The 22,668-nt window shown below is 50.2% G+C and overlaps 1 protein-coding gene across 2 annotated transcripts in view; it reads left to right on the top strand.

Moving 5' to 3' along the window:
* MYO18B (myosin XVIIIB) overlaps positions 1-22,668 on the top strand; it is a gene marked incomplete at both ends in the record, with an annotated part of 217,752 nt that overhangs the window by 181,637 nt on the left and 13,447 nt on the right. For both annotated transcript variants that reach the window (XM_082853194.1, XM_082853193.1), the window contains 3 exons: positions 4,965-5,095; positions 14,374-14,418; positions 15,679-15,816. In XM_082853194.1, the coding sequence (XP_082709320.1) occupies positions 4,965-5,095; positions 14,374-14,418; positions 15,679-15,816 (314 nt within the window). The remainder of the gene's footprint in view (positions 1-4,964; positions 5,096-14,373; positions 14,419-15,678; positions 15,817-22,668) is intronic.

Raw genomic sequence — 22,668 nt, 5'->3', positions numbered from 1 at the left:
CACCTGATATCTCACTGCACAGAGATAATAGCTCTGCAACGAGTTTGTTGCAATGTTCTCACGTTACTTTTTATGTGTTTATATTGTATGTGATTCTGAGGGTTTTTATAAAGATTGCGTGAGATAAGGTTTTTTTCCAAACATTTAGTAGCACGCCTGCCCACGTGAGAAATAGAAATAAATACGTTCATTTATGAACTATTCACAAATACTTATTAAGTATGTGCTGTGTGTCAGACTGGGAATATTTGTGTGCGAATCTGTAAATACACATGAGAACACACATTCACACGTATACATATTTATGTATTTACATTTATACATTTACATTTCTATATACTACATGTATACTTTATATAAACGTACATTTATACACAGTTACACAGCATATGCAGGTGCATATCATTTTTTCTTTACACCAGGCTCTGTAACATGAAGTTTCTATTTGTCATTAGCACATCAGAAAAGAATAACAAGGTGAATTTTCATCAGGTTTTGAGGATGTTTTGAGATAGTCTGATCTATAATATAAATTACGTGAAATTAACTTTGGGAGGCCTTGCGGGACACCTCCAAAGTTTAGAGAGGCAACCTCCAGAGCCGCAGAAAGTGACATAGGAGAGTCCCGTGCATCTGCAGGCAGGAGAGGGTCCTCTGAAGATTGAGATGCCCGGGGCAGAGATCCCAGACACAGTTTTAAATATTAGCCTCTAATGGAACTTACAAGAGGAGATGATTTTAATTGCAGCCACTGATTATCGTACAAACTGCTCCCAACACAGGCAACTCCACACAGCACGTTCCAGGGGGAGCAGCTTGGGAGTTTAACAAGGGCTGATGACTCTCTCATGCGATGCAGGGGAGGCTGGCGCGTACACATACGTCGTAGTCTTGTGTTGATCTCTGTGTGTGTGGTGTGTAGTATGTGTGTCCCTCCTTCATTCAGCTCTTACAGCCGTGCGGTAACGCCATTCACTCAATCCCAAGACATACGGAGTGCCTGCTCTGTCCTAGATGGCAGCAATACAGAAAGATCAGGGCCCTGAAAGAATGATGCTCGTGGAAGTGAGGGTTTTATCTGCACAGCCTGCGCCTAGATCAGTGCTGCTGGCACATAGTTCATGCTCAGTAGATGCTTATTGAATGAATGGTATGACAGTGTGTGTGTGTATATATATATAATGAATATATAATAATCTACGTTAGCATGTTGTGTGTCTATTACAACGTATATCACTACATGGTAGCTGTGGAGTAATATGGACACATGGTATGTTTATTAGTAGGTTCCTATTGTACACATCTTACTGTCTAAATACTTTTGTTCCCTAATTTCCGCCCCACAACTTCTTCCTGCTTCAAGCCCGCAAAGAGAGAGTAAAACAGAGAAGACCGAGCTCGTACTTGGCCTCAAAACACAATCCCATTTGCATAGCAGTCCTGACCCGATCCTGAGCGCTGCTGCTCATGGAGGTGGAAGAAGGCCCCAGAAGGGGCCTCCCCTGTGCCCCCTTCTCCTGGTGCACCACCCTCCCCTCCATGTCTCTCGAGCCGTCTCTGGCTTGGGCCTTGTTTTGTCTGCCCCCAGGAGACTAGTGTGGGCACCGCATCCATTTCGCCTAACGACTTGGTCTCGGCAATCAGCAGACTAGTTGGTTTTCAAGTTGAAACAGGAAAGGTTTGCTGATTACACAGACTCTGAATTTCCCAAACCCATCTCCCTGGGAGGTTCCTGCTGAGCCTGAGGCGTGACCCCAGGCAGATGGGGGTGGGGCGCGGAGGGCAAGGGGCACAGCGGAGGGAGGCAGTAGCGGCAGGTCCCCGGCACCACAGGCCTCACCTGTCTGTGGATGGTTTTCTTGCTCTCAGCTGTCCTCGCCCTGTCTAGCTAACTCATCCTCTAAGCTGCCCTTGCTTTCCACCCCCGTCTTTCCTCTGCAGATGGTGAGAAAGCTTTCAGAGCCCTGCATGCCAGCCTCCTTATTCTCTGCATGACCTTGGCAACCCGCCCCCCGCCGGTGACGTGGGGACACCCACACAGCTGCTCGTCGTTCTCTGAGCGTTAAGACATAGCGATGCCACCACTGGCCAAGCCTTTCCTCTCTGCCAAGCTCATTCGATCCTCACAACAGCCCTGGGAAGGGGACTACGGCTGCCCCCATTTTACCCGTGGGGGTCAGAGAGGTTGAATAACTTGCTGAAAGTCACACAGCCAGTGAGTGGTAGAGCTGGGATTTGAACCCAGGCATCCTGGCTCCAGAGCCTACTTTCACTTTCATGATATTATGGATCTGATGCATCTCAGGTCCCTATTTCCTCTGCTCACCTGCTTGGTCCTGGCTCAGAGCCACCTGTCCCTGAGACCCAGCATCCTTCCCTTCCCTGTCCTCTGTCCGCCAGGAGGCTTCTCGCGGATCGAGACGGTAAGACCTAGTTGCTCCCTCCGTGTGACGTTGACGTGGGCCAAGGTCACCCAGGCACAACCAGGAGGGGACGTCTGGGCTCCTCTCTCTCAGCTTGTGTGGCCTAAGGGCCTCACCTGAGAACCCAAGACTTGGCCGCCTAGTTTTGTGGTCTCCCAGCTGCATGACCTTGGGTGGGTCTTTTTGCTGTTCTGGTGAGAGATGAGTTTCCTCATCTCTAAAAGAAACGTTCACCACGTGCCTGGAATGGCCCAGACATGGACATGGGTAGCATCTCCATGTCTCACAGATCCACAGGTGCCTCATCCCCTCGCCTCCCAGGGACGCTGTCATCCCGGCCCACTAGCAAGAAGCAGCACTCGGGCGACGCTCCTGTAATCTCCTGGGATCGTGTGCCCAGCCATTTTCCTAGGTGTCTTTATGAGCTGACAAGCTCGCATCCTGGGCGCACACCCCCCTCGCCGTCCCACGGTATGTTATTTCCTCTGACAGTCCACCGACCTCCTGCCTGGGGCCCTGCCTCAGACCGTTTCTCACCTTGTCAGCACCAAGATGGGGATTTCACAGCTGGCTGTTTCAACCCAGGGCACCACTCCCCCACCTCTCCACGCCGCCCCTTCCCTCGTCAGCTGGGCTGGCTTCTTTGGCTTTCTTGGTCTTTGCTCGCTCTCTCTCTCAAATTGGAGAAGACTCAAAATCAGTGTAAAGACACAGATTTACAATACCGTGAATGGACAAGCTGGTCTGCTATGTATGCGGAGCTGAGTGTGTCCCTGTGACGGGGAGCAGCCCTGGTCCCCGCTGGCTTTCACTGGGGCGGGCAAACAGAGCCCTGGAAAGATCACTGGCCTGGGAGTGGGGCAGACCGGGGTTCCCCTCCTTGCAGCCTTGAGTGACTTCAGTGGCCTCGATTTCCTCATCTACAAAATAAAGAAAAACAATCCCAGGCTCGGAGAGGGACTGTGAACCGTTCACGGTCCCACAGCTAGTGGGTTGCGTGGGGAGCTGGGAATTGTACTTAGATTGACCCTCAATTCTTAGTTTTCACCCCTTCACGCTCTCATCAGTTGGTATATACATGTTTCTTAAAAGACAGCGGTCAAAAAAGAAACTTGACATAATTAGAGCAGCTCAAAAGAAAAATCCTATCCATAACCCCTCTTTGCTCCTGTCCATAAATATTCTCAGCTCTCCAAGTGTTTTCCCAACTGCATGTGTGCTATTCGCACGCAGACTTGGGCACGACATTCTCTGTTCTCTTCTGCTTGCTTAATGGTATTTCACAGAAGGCGTTCCACACCGCCACCATCCTTATTTCTAAGGTTGACGTCTGCCTAATAGCATCAAAGTGACGCGCTGTGGTTTCCGTAACCAGTCCCAGTTGCTGGGTGGCAAGGCGGCTCTCAGCCTCTCGTGTCATCAGTAGCACAGCCCCAGGCATCCTTGGTTACAGAACCTTGCTCTGTGTTTTAGTTCACACCCCATGGGATTAATTCCCAGAAGGTGGGTTTCTGGGTTTAACCCAGGGTTTCTCAGGCTGGACACTGTTGGCATTTGTGTGAAGTAATCCTTCATGGTGGAGGTTGCCTTGTGCGTTGTAAGATGCTGGGCAGCGCCCTTGGCCTCTACTCCGCTAGATGCCGTCAGACTCCCAAGTGTGACAACCAGAAACGCCTCTGGACGTCTCCTGATGTCCCCTGGAGGGCAAACTCACCCTCAGTTGACAGTCATTGTGTTAAAGGGGAGGAGTGTGGGAATAACGTTACAAATGCAAGTCAGAGATTTTCCAGAGAGTCTGGACAAAAATCCAGTCAGGGCAGAAAGTAACGGGATGAGCGTGGAGAGTCAGGTGCACCAAGCCTGGGTTCCAGCTCGAGTTCCAGTTCAAGCTTGCGGCCCCCCAGGCCTCATTTCCTCATCTTTGAAATGGGATCAGAAATAAAGAGCCACGTGCCAGACTTGTGAGGAGTGAGTGAGGCCAGGAGCGTGAAACGCTGAGCACAGTGCTGGGCGTGGAAAGGTCTCAGTGGGCGCCAGCGGTGCCGGCCGGCTCCGCGGGGACCCCCACTGGGGTTTCCATCTTTGCCTTTTGCTGCCTTTGAGGATGGAACGCTGGGGGGGTCTAGGTGACAGAGCTGTGAGGGACCCGTTCTTGTTCTGCCCTCCCCCCAATCTCCCGCTCCACATCCATCCCTGGGACAGAGACTCCGCTTCCAGAACCAGCCTCCGCAACTCTCCTGGGAAACATACATTGACTCCTCCATTGACCCATCTATCCAGGGTGTCCACTTGGGGCCGGCACCCCCCGTGTGGGTGAGTGAGCTCTGTGCGGGGCCGTGCCCTGGAGCCCCCAGGCATCCACTTCCTCCTCTGTAAAATCCGGAGCATCTGAGGGTCCACGAGCCCGTCCATAGAGAGAGCCCCTCGTGGGCACGCGCCACGTCGCAGGGTCCCAGTGAGCGCCAGGCTCCTCCCCAGAGCTCTCGTAGGCGGGTGGGGGTCTCGCCCAAGGCCAGCGTGTGCTGTGGTCTCTGTCTCCAGGAGAAGTACGTGGAGGAGCTCGCCGCAGTGAGACAGACCCTCCAGACAGACCTGGAGACGTCCATCCGGCGGATCGCCGACCTGCAGGCAGCCTTGGAAGAGGTGGTATCCAGCGACAGCGACACGGAGAGGTAAGCTACCAGGAGGCGGCTGGGGCTGGGCGTGGCAGGTGGGCTGCACCCTGGGGAGCTCTGCAGCCTCCGGTGGGCAGTGCTGCCCCTCTCAGGTCTGGGGGTCCGGGGACTCAGGCGCGCCAGGGCGTGGGAGGAATAACTGGCCGCCTCAGGCGAGCAGAGGCAGGACGCTTCCCCGCTGGTGGTGACGTCTCCGTGTTACCGCCAAACGCCTAGAGCCCGGTTCGCCGAGCCTTTGGGGAGACAGTCTGGAGGAATGGCTGCAAAGTGTCCTCCAGTGTGTGATCTCGGGCAGGTCACACATCCAGTCTGGGCCTAATTCCCTCATCTGTAAAGTGGACATAGCACTACCGGGCAAACCACATGAAATGGCCAAGAGTTGACCCCTGTTGACCTACAGAGGGGACATTCCGTATACTCTGCTCACTCCCCGCCTCGTAGCTTGTGAGTGAGGGTGGAGTGAGTCACTAGGTGACCAGCGTCGGGGCATGTAAGTGCTGCAGGAGTGTGGGCTGTGTCTGCACAGCATAATGAGTGTTATTTCACAGAGGCAGCAGCTGGTCAAGGGTGCAAGATTAGAGCATTGGCCCTCAGCTTCAATGTCAGGGCTTCTCTCCTCCCTCAGAAGACAGATAGGCCGCCTCCCGCCGACTCCAGCCAAGTCCCAGGCTGCACAGGCCACGAGTGGGCTGCCCTGCTGGGAGTGGTTGGAGGTGTCCCGGCGGGCACACAGCCCTGGCTGTCACCCTGCGGATGGCCCGTGGCGTCCTGTCGCCCTGAGCTCCCTCTGTAGCCTTGACACGTTATGTCTCTGGAAATCATAGCTGCCCATCTTGCTGTGGCGTGTCCACCTCCATGTCAGCCTCTGCAGCAAAGCCTGGGCGACAGGGAGAGACGTTTTCTTTGTGCAGACAATGAGACAGTCAGGGGCGGGATGCCCCGAGTTACCCGTCAGGTGTGGTTCCTCCCGGGACCAGCCAGCCACCTCTTACTGGGGTGTGGGCAGGGCCAGCTGCCGACTGGCGGGAGGTGTGGGTGAGCCGGGCAGCAGGGGAGGAGAGAGAGTTGTGTGTGGGCTGTGGTCCAGCCCGTGGGAAGAACCAGGCATCTGTGTTAGAGCTGACCACGCCCAGTCCAGAAAAAAGACTGGAAGGAAACACACCAACGTTCTAATACATTGGGAAGGCGTTACTGGTGACCTAAATTTTTATTTTTTTCAGGCTTATGTAGATTTTCTCAGATTTCTGCAACGAGCATGCACACACGTCCCTAGCTGTACTAGCGTCCTCTTTGGGAGATTTTGCTCGTATAAGTCATGTACTTTATACCTCGATAGGAGGCCGCGAGCACATTCTCTCCTTGATGCAGTCCTGGGCTGGTGACAGCTGCTCAGCAGCGTGTAGCCTCCAACTTTCCCATGAAGATGTTCATTCTCAGCATCAGTGTGACAGAGGTCCAGTGGACTTGCCATGTTGTATCCTCTAAATCAAGGGCTTTATCTCAAACGTCCTCAGTTTGTGCAAAAATGGCTCCCACGCAAACATTGTAAGGATTTCTGCCACCTGCAAGTTTCCACAGCTGCCAAATTGCTGGTGAAACGGCTAAGACTGATGCTGCAGCTGCTTCCAGCTCAGGGTCACGTTCAAGAACCCCCTCCGCCTCCCCTCCTCCAGTTTCATCAGTGTCATAACAGAACTAACATCTGTAATTACAAACCCCTGGCGTCAGTATTACCCGCTCGATGCTTGGCTGGCCTCTCCATTAATAGAAATGCTAGGACTTTTGCATTACTCATAATGGGAATTAATGGCTGTATATACTAGTATTTTGTGTTCTTTTGTGTGTGTGTGAATGAGCAAAACTTTTAAACCATTTTTACTTGCATAGCAATAGATTGCTTTTCTAATAAACAATAAAAATTCTAAAAATAACAAGATTGGAAAGAGGCAGAGAGTCCGGGCTTGGAGGTGCAGGGACACGCTGGACAGAAGGTGTGACAAAGAACAAGGAGCAGGTTCTCACCTGGCACATGAGGTCCTGGCAGTGAGGTCACAGGTGGTTACAGACATCGCTCTGGTCTCTGTTTATAGGGGATCCCCTCAGGCCTTAAAGGGACCCTGCCTGCACCCTCCTCCTAATAGGAGATATTTTTATCTGTCTTTGCTCCAGGTGACAAGCCTCGTGCTCACCCCCTGGTTCCCGTCCAGCCTTTCTGAGCTCTAGTCCCTGGACCCCCAGGGATCCAATCTGAACCCTAGCTTTCTGTCTGCATTTTCATGATCTTTTGTCTCTGGGGCTTTACATCTTCGTCTCGCCTGGACGTCTGGTGCCTTTTCCTCGTCCGAATCTCCAGTGTCCGCCCAGTACCTGACTCATGCTTCCCGACACTGGAGGGGCCCTCACCTGCGTCTCAGGGTTGTGCGAGGGGTGAAATGATCATAGAACCCCAGGTGTGAAGCAATGCATCTTGTACCTGGAAGAGCCCAGGCGATGCATGGGGTTCTTGCAACTGGAAGTGGAGGCAGCTTGGGGAGGGCGCAGGCGCTGCATTTCAGCCAGCCTCATTTCCAGTCAGGGATCCAGCGGTTCATGTCTGCAGGACCTTCTGTGAGTTATTCAACCTCTCTGAGCCTCAGTCTCTTCATTTGTAAGACGGGTTGATAATAAGAAGTGAAAAAATCTGACCCAGGTTTAGTACCTTTTACCTGGCAGGGGCTCAGCCGTCATCAGTTCCATTCATTCATTCATGTGATTGATTCTGCGTGGTCCACACCAGACACTGCGTCGAGTGTCTGTCTTATTCCACGCTTCTTGTTATCATGTTTCTCCATCTTAGCGATACAGGGAGATTGAATAACTTGCCCGAGGTCAGGCGGAAGTTAAATTCCTGAGGCAGTAGTGAGGGAGGAGAGCACAGATATGGTCTCTGCCTTCGTGGAACCCACATTGTGATGAGCGAGCGCGCGCGCGTGTGTGTGTGTGTGTGTGTGTGTGTGTGTGTGTCCCCGCCCATGAATACAGTGGACAGACTGACGAATAAAATGCTGGGATACAGTAGGAATTACAAAGACAGAGAACGCAGAGCTCTGATGAATAACACGGGAGGTAGACATGGCCTCTCTGAGAGGAAGAACTGAACTGAAACCTGGATTAAAAGAAGGAGCCAGGGCTTCCCTAGTGGTGCAGTGGTTGAGAGTCCGCCTGCCGATGCAGGGCACACGGGTTCGTGCCCCGGTCCGGGAAGATCCCACATGCCGCGGAGCGGCTGGGCCCGTGAGCCATGGCCGCTGAGCCTGCGCGTCCGGAGCCTGTGCTCCGCAACGGGAGAGGCACAACAGTGAGAGGCCCACGTACCGCAAAAAAAAAAAAAAAAGAAGGAGCCAGACGCGGGAGCTCTGGAGAAAAGTGAGTCAGGGCAAATGAGGAATGTTCTAGGAAGTGAGGGTTGACCAGTGTGCCCGAGTGAGATCAGTGGGAAAGAAAGGCTCTCTTCCTCTTGCTCCTTCCCTCTCTCCCACCTGTCTTCCCCTTTCGAAGTGGCCCATGGAAGCCCACCGTGTCCCCGTGAAGCACCCCCAAACCCCGGGCAGGACTGACAGGCACCATCTGTGGGTCCACCGTGGAAGGAGAACGTGGGGCTTCTTGTTCAGAATCGGTTCGGAATTCCAGGCAGTCACAGCAGAGCGTCACACCAAGCACAGGCCCCTCCGGGCACGGGCTGCAAGCCTGTGAAGCCAGCCCTGAGCCCAGGGTGGTCTTCGGGAATCATCTCCTAATGCCCAGTAGGCCTTGGTTCTGACTCGCTGTCTTGTAACTTAGATTTGGAACTTCCACAGAGCGTGGGTTTCAATAATAGCATAGGAGTGGGGGAAGACTGGGGAAAAGTGGCCACAGAGAAGCCTCAGCACTTCTCAAGTCTCAATTTCAGAGGATTAGTGTCATGCAAACCACGCTGTCTGGCCGCAGCACAGCTAAATTGGTTATCAACAATACAAAGAAATACAGTGCGCCACTGGGTTCTAGAGCCGCGTGCAGAGCAGAGCCCCAGTTCCTGCCCCAGGGCCAGCCCGAGCTCCTGCCCATCCTGACAGCTCAGCCCTGCACTCCCCTCTTCATTGCCTCATCACCTGGGGAAAGAGGGTTGGATTGGAGCCTGAGGGGTTGGACCAAGGTCTGTCTCCCAACTGAGCTCTCAATTAGGATTCAAACCCACCCCGGGAGAGAGAGAGCGATTGGTGCTTCAGCTGGAGGTGAATTTCTTTGGGAGACTTGTTCAAATTATGAAAAGTCGCATTTCCCCATGTTGGGTATTAGATCCGAGTGTAACGGGCCTTCCAGGCTGGAAACGTGGCTACGTGCTCAGAAAGCCAGGTGGCCAGTGCGGCAGCATTTAATCGCGTACCCGCCTACACCAGGGCCCTGGTGGAGTAACTTAGACTGTGGCGTCAACCTCCTTAGATTAATGGAGAAATGCTTTCCGCTGTTCCCTCGGGCCTGGAACCTGCTCATTACTCATGGAGGGAGGGGTGCGTCAGCTGACAGCCCCATCTGTTCCTGGCCCAGGGTCTGCAGCTACTCTGTCATCACCCTGGCTGGGAGTTTGGGTTGGGAGGGGGGAGTGTCGAGAGGTCAGTGGATGACCCCTGACTCCTGGGTCAGCCAAGAGTGTCTCCACGCCAGCTGGCCCCATCTGAGATGAAGGCCCTGGAAAGGAGTCCTCTGTTGCTGTGTTGAGTGTAAGTTGTACATTTTCCAACATACATCCTTTTAACTTGGCTAAAACAAGGCTGCGGTGGGACAAGTAGAAAGATCTGGGTCTAACCAAAGATTGCCGCTGCCACTGAGGGCATAATTCTGAGTTAACTTACTCATCAGTGGGCCCAGGCTCTGGTCAGACTGTAACGGTCCCTGCTACGACGTAGGACGGGCTCTGGGACTGCCCGCGTCTCTTTTCCCACAACTCTCTTACCTCCTAATTTTGCTTAGAAGGAAGAGCTTAAAGCACTTCTCCATTATTCTGAGACATCCAAGCTACATCACAGGGCCCTCATGCAGAACAGCACATTTAAGTGATGCCACAGAGGACACCTGTCTTTCTAAGCATCTTTCTAGCTTGGAAGGCCTGGATACCCAGCTAGTGGGGTTCGTGGGGAATGAGGGCTCCAAACTGCTTTATCCACTCTGGCATTACAGGGCATCGTGATCATTGTGCTAATAGTCTTTCCTGAGGACTTACTTTGTGCCAGGCCATGCAGCCTACCTGTCTCACATACATAGTTCTCACAGCAACTCTCTGAGGTTGGTAACCATTATCACCCCCGGTTTACAGAAGAGGAAACTGGAGCTTAGAGAGGTCAAGAAACTGGCCCCAGCTCACACAGTAAGTGATGGGGCCGGGATTTGATTTCCAGGTTGACCCCATCACCCACACCTCCAGTGACTAAGCTCTGCTGTCATGTCAGACGTACCCCATCTTTCCCCTTTCTGTTGTCAAGGTCTTTGTTCTCTGCCAAGGAACTGGCCTGTCATTCTGGTGAACTTGTGTCTGTCACTGTGATGTGGTACCAGTGCCTTCATGTGTTACTTCCCAGGCAACGTTTGCATTCAGGCTGGAGTTGTCTAGCGAAGACTCCCCTGAAAGGAATCCAACAGAAGACATTTAATTACTTCTCTTGCTCATCAGCAATCCCCCTGTCCACAAGTGCCTGGCCCAACTTCCTCTTGAAAAGTCACATGCCCCAAGGCAAGAGAAAGAACCACTGACCACGTGTCAGGAGATGAGGGGAAAACCAGGCACCACGTATCATGTTCCAGTGCTGGCTGCACTGCCAAGGAGCTCAGGACCATGGACAGGTCACCTGCCCTTCCTGGGCCTCTGCTTGCCCACCCAACAGATAAACATCATCATCATCATCACCATCACCATCATCATCATCATTGATGAGAACCTCCCATGTTAGGGCAGGAGGTGTGGTCGCGAACAGGCAAACGTGGATCTGCCTCATGGAGCTTGAAGTCCAGAGACTCTTTCTTGTGGTGGAAGGGTCAGTGGGTTTGAAACTCCTTTAAGAAGAATCCCCTCTTTTACACCAAAGCAAACTCCTATAGAAAATTCTAGCTTAGGTTGAAGTACAGCCGTCCTCTGATCGGAGTGAGAGAGGACGTTTCCCCATGGGTGGACCCCATGGGTGGACTTTGAATTTGCTCCCTTCTGAAAGGGCTCTTTCCCCCCAGACTAGAGACTCATTTACTTTGAGATGTCCAGTTGTGCCAGTTGAATTAACACCAGCCTGCACCTTGGTTAGTTGCATTGTGCTCTGCAGACATTCCTGTGCCTGGTTCAATTAAAGATCGAACCAATGAAGTGGGTGAGGAAGTATGGCCAGCTGCCCAGACCTTGTCTCCTACAGAGTTCAAGGCCAGTTGCCTTAGGATTATGGAGAAATTAGCTTGCCCAGGCACCCACCAGGATCTCTGGGCACACCCTCTTGTAATCAGGGTCATGGACTCCTGGGGTGGGAAATGGGCCTGAAGCCCCTCCCTCTCTATCATCATGCCTCAAGTCCCACTCCCACTGCGGCCCGTGTTTGTCCTTCCTCCCTGCTTGCGGGCACGAGAAACCTTGTTCCAGGTACAACTCACCCTCTCTGTTTTTAAGGCACATGCCACACTGTTTTGAACGCTACAGCTTGGGCCGCAAGACCCTTCAGTTCTTTTGTCTTTCTATGAGCATTTCAGAAGATGTAGCCCTGTTCACGCAGACCCCTCCCTCCGCTTCCCAGGACCCTTGCCTACCACATTTTAGCTTCGTTGGTCAGCTGGAACCAGTGTCCTTAACTGGGGTCTGTGAACTAGTAGGTCGAGGGAGGGGGTGTCCACACACGAGTTCTAGAGATTATACTCTGAACCCTCAGATACTGCACTAAAATTTGGGTCTGTGTTTGTGCATTTGGGGAAATGGAAGTTCCATGGTCTTCATAAAAGATGCTCGTAGGGACTTCCCTGGTGGTCCAGTGAGTAGGACTCTGTGCATGCATGCTGCAGCTAGCAGTCCACATGCCACAACTGAAAAAGAAGATCCCGCCTGCTGCAGCTAAGTCCTGGTGCAGCCTAAATAAGTAAATAAAAATAAATCTTTTTTAAAAATGCTCATAAAAGGCCCAGGACTCCTGCTCTAGGGGCCTAAGTGCATCCTCTCCATTGCACATAATTTTTAAGCATCCAAGCGTCTTGGCTCAAACGCCTCATTTCACACACCGGACACCCCGAACGGGGAAGAGAGGAGGCCAAGGCCACACAGTGAGAACACGAGGATTCAGTTGCCTTTCCTCCCAGTCTGGTGTTCCTTCTGCAGCCCCAGTGCATAGAGCCTTAGAAGAGACTCAGGCCACCAGCAGGAATAAAGCTGGTTCTACTCACACTGTCCACTTCAGTTAAAGTTTTTAAGTATTTTTAAATAGTTTGTTTAAAAGCCGAATCAGAAAAAATTTATATAGATCCTCAAGAAGATTTAGGGTCACTCACAAAGATACTTTTGTTCTATTGCAGGGGTTTTCTATTGCTGTCATAGCAAATTAGCTCAAATTTTATGGCTTATTAACTTACAGTTCTGTCCATTAGAAATCCAGTCTAATCTCCCTGGGCTAAAATCAAGGTGTCAGCAGAGCTGTGCTCCTCTGGAAACTCTAGAGGAGAATCCATTTCCTTGCCTTTTCCAGCTTCTAGGGTTTACCCACATTCCTTGGCTTGTGGCCCCTTCCATCCTCAAAGCCAGAAATGTTGCATCTCTGACTCTTCTTCCATAGCCACGTGTCCCTCTGACCACATCTGGGAAAAGGTCTCTGCTTTTAAGGATTGGAGTCATTAGACTGGGCCCACCCCAATAATCCAGGATAACCTCCCTGTCTCAAGATCCTTAACCTTAACCACATCTGCACAGCCCTTTTTAACATGTCAGGAAACACAGTCATAGGTTCTTGGGATTAGGGATTAGGATGTTGACATCTGTGGGGTCATTATTCTGCCTCTCAAGAGGTCGTTCACAAAAGATGCTTTCTGTTAATACTGGAGAGGTCGACAAATTTTTCTTTAAAAGGCCAGATAGTAAATATTTCAGGCTTTTCAGACAATGTGGTCTCTGTTGCAACTACTCTGCTCTGCCACCGTGGAGCAAAAGCAGTAGTGGACAGAATGCAAATGAGTGGGGGTGGCTGTGTTCCAATAAAACTTTATTTATAGGAGCAGATGTGTAGGTTAGATTTGGCCCATGGCCGTCATTTACAGACCCCTCTTCTATTGGATTCACCACACATTCTCTGAGAGAACTTCTGCTCTAGCCTTTGCCCTGGGGCTAAAGGGACAAATATGATGTGTTCTTGGCCTGCGAGGGACTCTTTCAGTCTGGTGGGGATGAATAGGTGTTAGTAGAAACCCCAAGAGTGACTGGCCCTTGAGGGTAGGGACCAAGGAGCTGCAGGTGCATCCTTCAGAGGAAGTGACCAGGGTTTCTGGGAAGGAATTGCCCAGATTTCACTGAAAAATAAAGCTGGGAGGTCCCGGCCCGAGGAACCAGGATTAAAATGACAGCTCAGGTGTCTGAGGTTTGTGGTTTGGGTGTCTACACCCGTACACTGGGTGGTTGTACTCTGGTTAAGAGCATGAGCTGAGTAGCTCTTACAGACCTGGGGGATTCAAAGCTGCGTGACCTTGGACAAGGGTGTCAGCTTCCTCAACTCCAGGAGGGAGACTGGCAAGGTGGTTAGTGGGATCGTGTGTAATGCGTATTTGTTGAATCAAGGGATGCTCCCAAGACAATAGCTACTATTGTAATTAGCTCAGAGTTTCCCAGAATGCACTGGGAAAGCCGACCACCGCATCCCCGTGTCTGATTCGCAAGCACTCGCAAAGAATATAGAGCAAATGCTCATTGACAATTATGATGCTATTAATAGCAGTACTGGTTGTACTAAAACAAGAGGAGTGGCAATGGTTGCTACCCTTTAATTAACATTGCTTGTTTGCCAAGAGCCATGCTGGGATCTTTATAAGGGTTATCTCAGTCTGCTCCACAACTCTGGGGGAGAAGGCGATTATTAGCTACATTTTACAAAAGACCACAGGAGGCTCAGAGAAGACAAGTGACTTGCCTAAGATCACACAGTGGCAAAGGTTGGAGGTGGGACTCAAACCCAAGTTTATTTAACGTCAAAGACTGGGTTCTTCCCCAGCCCCTGGCAGCACAAGGATAACAGACTCTTTCTTGTGCCTTCTTCTAGTGTCCAGACAGCAGTGGATTGTAGCGGCAGTGGCAGAAAAGAGACGTAAGTTAACCCTGAGTAGAACTGAGCCAATTACCCCAAAGCCCAAGACGAACCCCTGGCCCTCTGTGTCCAGTTTGCAGAAGAAACATCCACACCCACCTGGAGAGTTATCCGCAGTGCCCACGAGAGCTCTTACTCCATGGTCATAACATATAGCCCCGGGGGTGTACTACTGAACCGTCCAACTTCTCGCAGACAAAGAGCAGCCCATGACTTACCATGCCACCGTTCTCAGACACCGTCAGTGGCTCCCCGTTGCCTCAGAAGAGACCTTTTAGACTGACATTTGAGCCCTGCACATTCTGACCCTTACTTCCCCCTCCACCTGGGGCTCCTGCTTTCCATATCATCCGTGCCTTACGTACCTATGTGTGTGCTGTTCCTTCCAGGCCTGTGTAGCCAAGCCCTAACCTTCAAACAAGATGTAGCTCAACTGCCACTACTTGATTCCTTCCTTTATGCCTCCAAGAAGCAAATCAAGGCTCCCTCCTTGTCCTCCTTAGAACCTATCTTGTCTTTATCTACAGCATTGATAATTTTCTTTTATGGTTATTTATATAGATGTCTACTCTGCTAAAATGGGGTCTTGAGGGCAGGGTCAATGTTGGGTTCATGTTTATAGTTCCTTCCCATGGTGCCTGGCATAGAGTGCTCTATAAACAAACAAACAAATTTGTGTATATATCAATGTATAAATTTATTATGTATTATATATAATATATATTTGAGTGAATATATCAACCAGAAAATAATCGTTGAATACCCAGAGCAATGAGAGGCCCACACAGGCCTCTCCCTGTGCTGCTTTCAGTAATAAGGGGCCTACAATTAAGTCTCTGTCCCCAAAGACATTCCAGCTTAGGGAGGCAAGGAGTTAAGGCCTTCACACGTGACATATTCCATGACCATATCATTTGGTGTGCGATTCAGTGCCAAACTTTACTCCAAAATTAGAGATACCTCAGCATCTATATTAGAGTGTTTATCTTCCCAAGGAAGAGCAGTGGTTATCAGCACGGGCGTTGGAATTGGGTGACCTTAGTCAAGACCCAAGCTGACCTCCCCAAATCCCGTTACTCTCATCTATGTAAGAGGTGCAGCACTGGCTCCCACCGCTCAGGGACGGTATTGTGAGCACTGATTAAAGTTATGCATGTCAGCACTTAGCACAATGCCTGGCTCATGCCAAGGGGTGACTATCTAGTTATTGCTGTTATGTAGTTGTCATCATGTTGACAATATCTTGCATTCTGGTTCTAGAGATAACGTCTCCATCCTCAGCTCCCAGCCAGAGGGCAGTCTGCAGTCCTGGTTGAGTTGTACTCTGTCCCTGGCCACAGACACGGTGAGGACCCCCTCTCGACAGTCAGCCATCAGCAGCTGTATCCTCAGCCCTAGGTAAGAGTATCTCCCTGCTGCCTCTGGATGACCAATAGCTGAAAGAATCTCAGGCTTTGACGGTTGCTGTTCAAGTCTTCCATTTCCTCTGTCCTAGACAAGGACAAGCATGGTCCAGTTTGAGGTATGACCCTGCCACTTCCTAGCCGTGTGACTTTAGGCAGACCAGTTACCCTCTCTGAGCCTTCACTTCCTCACCTGTAAAACAGGAAATAAAATTGTGTTTACTGCTCCAAACAGGTGAAATGATGAGAATCTAATACAGCCGTCCCTAAAGCACAGTTTTCCAGATGATTTTAAATAGCAGGGGGTGAACATTTCTAAAAATAGCTGTGGATTTATTATAGTTGTTTTCTATCTAAGGCAAATCCCACTAGTTTTCCACTTATAGATAGTTTTGGATTTAAAGTTTTCTCTATAAACATATTTACTTAAAGTTTTTTGGTTTTGTTTTTCTTTTAATGGGGAGTCTATATAAAAACTGTTAGGCTGGATGATTTCCTCCTCAGAAATTTCAGCTTTGTTTGAATGTCAGAATTTTATTTTTTTTTCCTACCATAGAAGGAGACACATTCAGCCACAGCCTGAGATGGGACCCTCACAAATCTATAGGACTGGCAACAATGTTGCTCCAACAGATGGGCCCCAGGGCTCAGCCTTCGCTGTAGGACTTCAATCCATCTTTCCTCTTGCTTTTCAGCTCCATTCCGCTCAGCTCGTGTGGTTTTCCTTTTCAAGGGCAGCCCTCTTGTAATTAGGAGCTAATGGCCATAAATCAGAAATTATGGATTAAGCAGATGCGTAGTTAAGATGAAATGCACACAAATGCTTGTGTGATAACAGAGGAACCAATGTGATAAGATAGAAAAATCACAAACTAATGGCGCAAACCCAGACAACCCCTTCCTGACTTGAAACGTGTTTGCTCTGAAGCAGGGAGTTGTCTCTACAAAAAGAAAGGGGTGGAAGTTCACTCCAAGCTTTCGGGCATGTTCAGGAAATGGCAAATATCTGGCACGTGTCTGCTGATAATCTTAGGCTGAAAGGTTTGATGTCGAAAATATCAAAGGGAGGCTCTGAGAATGGGGTGCATTGGGGGAGTTAATTAAAGCAAGCTTATCTGATTATTGCTCTTAATTAAAAACAGACCTGTGTGGAGAAAGAGTCATGTCCTCTATGAACGCAAATGATGAGGACTTTTTCTCTCCTGATAACTGAATACCTCTGTTTTTCCCCATCAGCCAAGGTATAAGGCAGCAGAAGCAGAACTGGAGGAATGTGAGAGCTCATTAGCATAGTACCCAAGTTGCACAAGTATAATTATATTAGGCTGCATGGTAAGGAATTATGCCCTGAGTTGCTTGGCACCCGTGTGAGCGGGAGGTGGGAGGCCGCAGTGGTTTCAGAACATGGACTGAAGTCACAGCATCTGGCCTCCAATCCCACATTCGCTTCTCTGAAGCTGCAAGATTTGGGGCAAATTTTTGTGTTTTTTTAATAATTTTTATTGGAGTATAGTTGATTCACAGTGTTGTGTTAGTTTCAGATGGACAGCAAAGTGAATCCGTTATACATATACATGTATCCACTCTTTTTTGGGTTCTTTTCCCACATAGGTCATTACAGAGTATTGAGTAGAGTTCCCTGTGTTATACAGCAGGTCCTTATTAGTCATCTATTTCATGTATAGTAGTGTGTATATGTCAGTCCCAATCTCCCAATTTATCCCTCCCCCCCAACACCATTCCCCCCTGGTGACCATAAGTTTGGGGCGAGTTGCTTAACTTCTCTGTTCGTGTTTCCTTGTGAGTAGATCATTGTCAGGGTTAATGAGAGGATGCACTCAGGGCCCTAGAAAGAGCTCAAGAAAATTAGCTGCTTTTATTAGTGTTGGTATCTAGTTGATGCGCAGAGTAACCCCAGGAGACTGATGTCATTACCCCCATGCCGCACAAGAGGGACCTGAGGCCGAGAGGTTAGGGAACGACTGATTGAGGCAAAGATGGCCACACCCCAGTTCCTGTAGCTGCACCTCGGGCAGCGCCTCCAGGCAGCCCTCTCTAGAGCCTAGTACCCCTTTTCCTGCCTGCTCCCCCTCCAAGTCCTCAGGCTTGTCCAGCTGCAGTTCAGAGCAGAGGGGCCTGCACCAAGGGCAGCAGTGGGGCAGGAGGCAAGAAGAGACCATAAGCTCCTTGTCAGTTTTCTTCATGTTGGTGTCCCTTGGGCTGGCACACAGATGGTGCTCTATAAATGTTTGTTGAATGAATAGCTGACCATAACATCAACACTTGAGCAGAAATACTAACTGTACTTGGTCACAGCTCATCATTGACTGTGACTCAGGGTCAGAAATTTGCTCCATGTCATTCAGCAAGTAAGTGAAAGAGGCAGGATTTGAACCCAGGTTTGAACGCCTCCAAAGCCTGTATTTGTGTTTGCCACACTGCCATGACTCTGACTTTTATCCAGGAGGTGGATCGCTCACCTGGCAGAGTTTACTGGCAAAGAGCTGGCCTGTTACTAATATTAAAACTGTATAAGGATCCTTATTCAACATTCAACATCCATTCAAAAGATGTTTATTAAGTGCCTACTGAGTGCCAGATTCCATGGCATTAAGCCCTGAAAATTTTAAGCCCTGTCCTTGGAATACGTTTACAATTTAAAGGTTCTAGAACTTCTGAGTTCGAAGGGACCACCGGATTATTTAGTCCAATTCTCTCATTATATAAATGGGAAAAACTGAGGTCTGCAGAAGGAAATATCTTACCTAAGCTTATAGTAAGGACTAACCCAGAGTTCAGGTTCCTTGACCTCCAGCTTTATAATCTGTAAATCCTTCTCCCTTTTAAGAACTTAGAATATATCTGAGAAGGCTACAGTCCTCCTGGCTACCACCCTAACCTCAGTTCCCTTCCCAAAGGTATCCATCGTCTTCAGTTTGGTGTGTATCCTTCCACGTCTTTCTCTGTGTATTTATAAACATACATGTACTTGTAGCAAATACATAGCATTTTTGTGGGCTTCTAAAACACATAAATGGTATGATGTTATTTTATGTATATTATGCTCTAAATTCTTACGAAGTGCTTCTTTCCCTCAACAATATACCATGGAGATCTTTCCCTATCAGTCCACATAAGTCTATCTCATTCTTTTACATTCCTGCAGAAGAACTTTAAATGATGCCATGGGTTTACTAAACTGCAGTCTTCTTGTTTCACTTTTAGTTGAGTTCAGGATATTTGCTATTAACCTGTAAGCCTTTTAAAAAAAAAAAAAGCACACGTCCTTATGCACACGGGCAAATGATTCTCTGGATCAAAGGGAATTTGCGTTTTAAACCTGACTAGATGCTACCAGATCATCCGGGCGTTGTTTGTGCGAGGAGGCGGGATAGCATACAAGGCTCCTGTGTGCTCCCGCACCCCCCGTATTCCCTGGCCCATCACAGGGCTCAAGATATGAGTCCCTTGGGCATTCCCAAACTTGACTGAGAAAGAAGGTCACTCTAAAAAGAGAAGAGATAGAGAAAGCAGTCTTCTGCCAAAAAAATAAAAGCGTTCCTTGTATTATTTATAAGGGGATGTCAGCTCAAGAGAAATACACCTAAAGCTCTATGATTTCCAGCCCAGGAATCATGCAGCTGCCGCTGATAAATGCAAGAGCTACTGGTGACGGAGACGCTAAGTTACCTCCGTGGCCCCGGGGGAGGGAGTTCATGGGCTTGGTGGTGGCACCCACGCTCGGCTCAGGAGTCTCTCTTGACGGCTGGCTGCGGGTGGTACCAGGGCGTCCAGGGCTGGTATGCTCTCCCCGGCCCTGCAGGGTGCCTGGCCTCTCCCTCCTGCCCTCCAGGCCATTGCCCTGCCGGAAGAGTGCTCCAGGAAAGGCTTCTCTCCTCTCCCCTCTGGGCCTCACAGCACCTCAGGCTTTCCAAGGCAGGTCCAAGCCCCATTTCTGTCTAGAGCCCCATCCCCACGTCCCACAGAACCCCAGCCTTGGTCACTCACACAGTTCCGCAGGTCCACGCACTGATGGGCATTAATTGAACCAGCTGTTCAGATGCTGATGTCTTATCACTGGTCCGTTGTTTCTTTCATTTTACTGGACAGTTATTCCAAACCATCCTGACTTTCCTCCAGCCCTGATTCCTCACTGTAAGGAGACACCCTAAACTCCTGGTTCATTCAAAGAAAAGAAAATCATGGCCTGAACTTCTGTGGTGTCTATAAATCCATCTCTCTCTGCCCTCGTCTACCCTCCGGTCTCAGAAGATAAGATCCAGTCCTGTTCAAGTCGAATCCGTATCCCGCTGCCCCTTCTCCCCTGCAGTGTGCCCAGCATCCCCTCTCTCTCCTGCATCCTCAGCTTCTGCCTTTCTCGTTGTCCTTCCTCCACAGGCTATAAACACCTTCGGGTCCTCCCCGTTCTAACTGTGTCCTCACCCATCACCTTTCCCTTCTCTTTGGAGCCAAGCTTCTTCAAAGCAAGGCCCACATGCACCGTCTTCACTCACCTCACGTTTCTGCCTCACTTTCCTCCACCCCTGAGCCTGCCCCCACCACTGCCCTGAAACTTTTCTCACCGTGTCAGCGGCTCCCAAAGGGGCACACCAGGGGACGTTCTCCAGTCTTGATCTTTTTCTGGACTTCTCTCCCGCGCTGGCCTCTGTCAGACACTTCTCAGAACTCCCTGCCTGCCCGGCCTTGTAGCTGTTTCTGCCCCTTGGAGCTCCCCAAACTTCTCCCCAGCCCCGCCAGCGCTGGGGATCACGGGATGCTGCTCTCACCTGCTGTTTTTCTCTCCACCTGGTCCCAGGCAATCCTGTTGTGATTTTAACCCCCTCACCGTAAGCGGATGACCCCCAGATCTAGTCCTCCAGCTCTTACATTCTCCCAGGTTTCAAACGCGTATATCATATCTAACCGCCTACCTTTAGAAGCTCGCCACCTGGATGTCGCCCTGGTGTCTGAACCCAGCGTATCCAAGGGGAGACTCCTCCTTTTCCCCCACCAATGTCATCAGTATCATTTGGTGGTTCTGTCATCCACAGAGCCACCCAAGCTGGCGCCCTTGACTCATCTGAGGCTCTCATCCCTCTCCCTCATCCCCAGTCAGCTGATGCCTAAATCTTGTTTACTCTGCCCCTCCCCCCTTTAAGCAAATGCTTTTTGGGGGGCTGGGCTGCGCGGCATGTGGGATCTTACTTCCCCAACCTGGGATCGAACCCACGTCCCCTCTAGTGGAAGCATGGAGTCTTAACCTCTGGACCACCAGGTAAGTGGCCAGGCAAATACTCTTGACCCTTTTTACTTCTCTCCATCCTCACTGTCAGCACCTTGAAGTCAGGCTACCATCATTTCTGGTCTAGACTCTGGCAAAGGCCTTCCGACCCCACCCTCCTCTAGTCCATCCTCTGAGCTTCAGCCAGGATGATCTGTCTCAAATGAAAAGCTGCTTTCGGCGGCTTCCCGTCACCTACGGCAGGAGTCAGCCAACCACCACCCACAGGCGAACTATGGCCCTTGACCTGCTTTTGTAAATGAAGTTTTATTGGACCAACAGCCATGCTCTTGTTTTTTTTTTTTTTAATTTTACATGTTCTTTGTGACTGCCTTTGCATTATGATGGCAAAATTGAGTAGTTGCAACAGAGATCGTATGGCCCCAAAGCCAAAAATATATGCTATCTGTCCTTTATAGAAAACCTTTTGTGACCTCTGCCTTACAGGATAGAACAGGATGGAATTCAGGCACCTTAGTGGGCTTCCCGTGCCCTCTGTGACCTGGGTCTTTTCTGCTTCTCTGGTCTCATTTCCCTGTATCTCTTCTTCATGCTTTGTGCCCCGAACGGTTTACGCTGCTCCCTCAGACGCTGTGCTGTTTCCCACCCTTGGTCCTGTGTCCATGGTTTTCGCTCTGACTGGACCCGCTTCCCATGTTTCTTAACCTCATGAACTCTTATTTGTTTTTTGTTTTTTTTAAAAAATTTATTTATTTATTTTTGGCTGTGTTGGGTCTTCGTTTCTGTGCGAGGGCTTTCTCCAGTTGCGGTGAGCGGGGGCCACTCTTCATCGCGGTGCACGGGCCTCTCACTATTGCGGCCTCTCGTTGCGGAGCACAGGCTCCAGACGCGCAGGCTCAGTAGTTGTGGCTCATGGGCCCAGTTGCTCCGCAGCATGTGGGATCCTCCCAGACCAGGGCTTGAACCCGTGTCCCCCGCATCAGCAGGCAGACTCTCAACCACTGCGCCACCAGGGAAGCCCATGAACTCTTATTTGTGACTCAGCTCAAGTGTCACCTGCCTCAGGAGACTTCGTTGACTTCCTGGCTGGGTCATGTGCCCCTCTGCCGTGGTTCTGCAGACCCCACAATTCCCTCTCCCATAGCACTTTCCATAATATGTTAGGATCATATGTTCGGGTGTCTGTCTCCCTCATTAGGCTGTGAACCGTTTAAGGACATAAGCCTTCTCTTTTCCTTCTTACCTCAGCACCCACCACAGTGTCTAGCACGTATTAGGTGCTCAATAAACATGCATTGAGCAAATAAATGACCAGTGGATGGAAGTTAGGTGGCCTCTCTAATCACTCGGATAGGGTGATTAGAAGGATGATGCTGATATGAAGAGCCAAGTGTGGCTTTGCCAGACAGGGTAACTGTCTTGTATCACAGAGCGAGTTGCTAGCAGCATGGAACAGGAATTTTTGGAATATAGTGGGGGAACCTGGTGGTCTGGGGCTCCCTCTGTTGGGGGAGGGATGGGGAGTGTTCGAGTGTTTGGGATCCCCATTTGGTAGCCTTGGGAAGTCCAAATAAAATTGTGTGTATCCTGGTCAGAGACTTTATT

Source organism: Leucopleurus acutus (genome assembly GCF_964270905.1).
Source record: "Leucopleurus acutus genome assembly, chromosome: 13".
In the NCBI taxonomy this organism is placed as follows: Eukaryota; Metazoa; Chordata; class Mammalia; order Artiodactyla; family Delphinidae; genus Leucopleurus; species Leucopleurus acutus.
The sequence above is the reverse complement of the archived record's forward strand: the minus strand, read 5'-3'. Positions and strand labels throughout refer to the sequence as shown.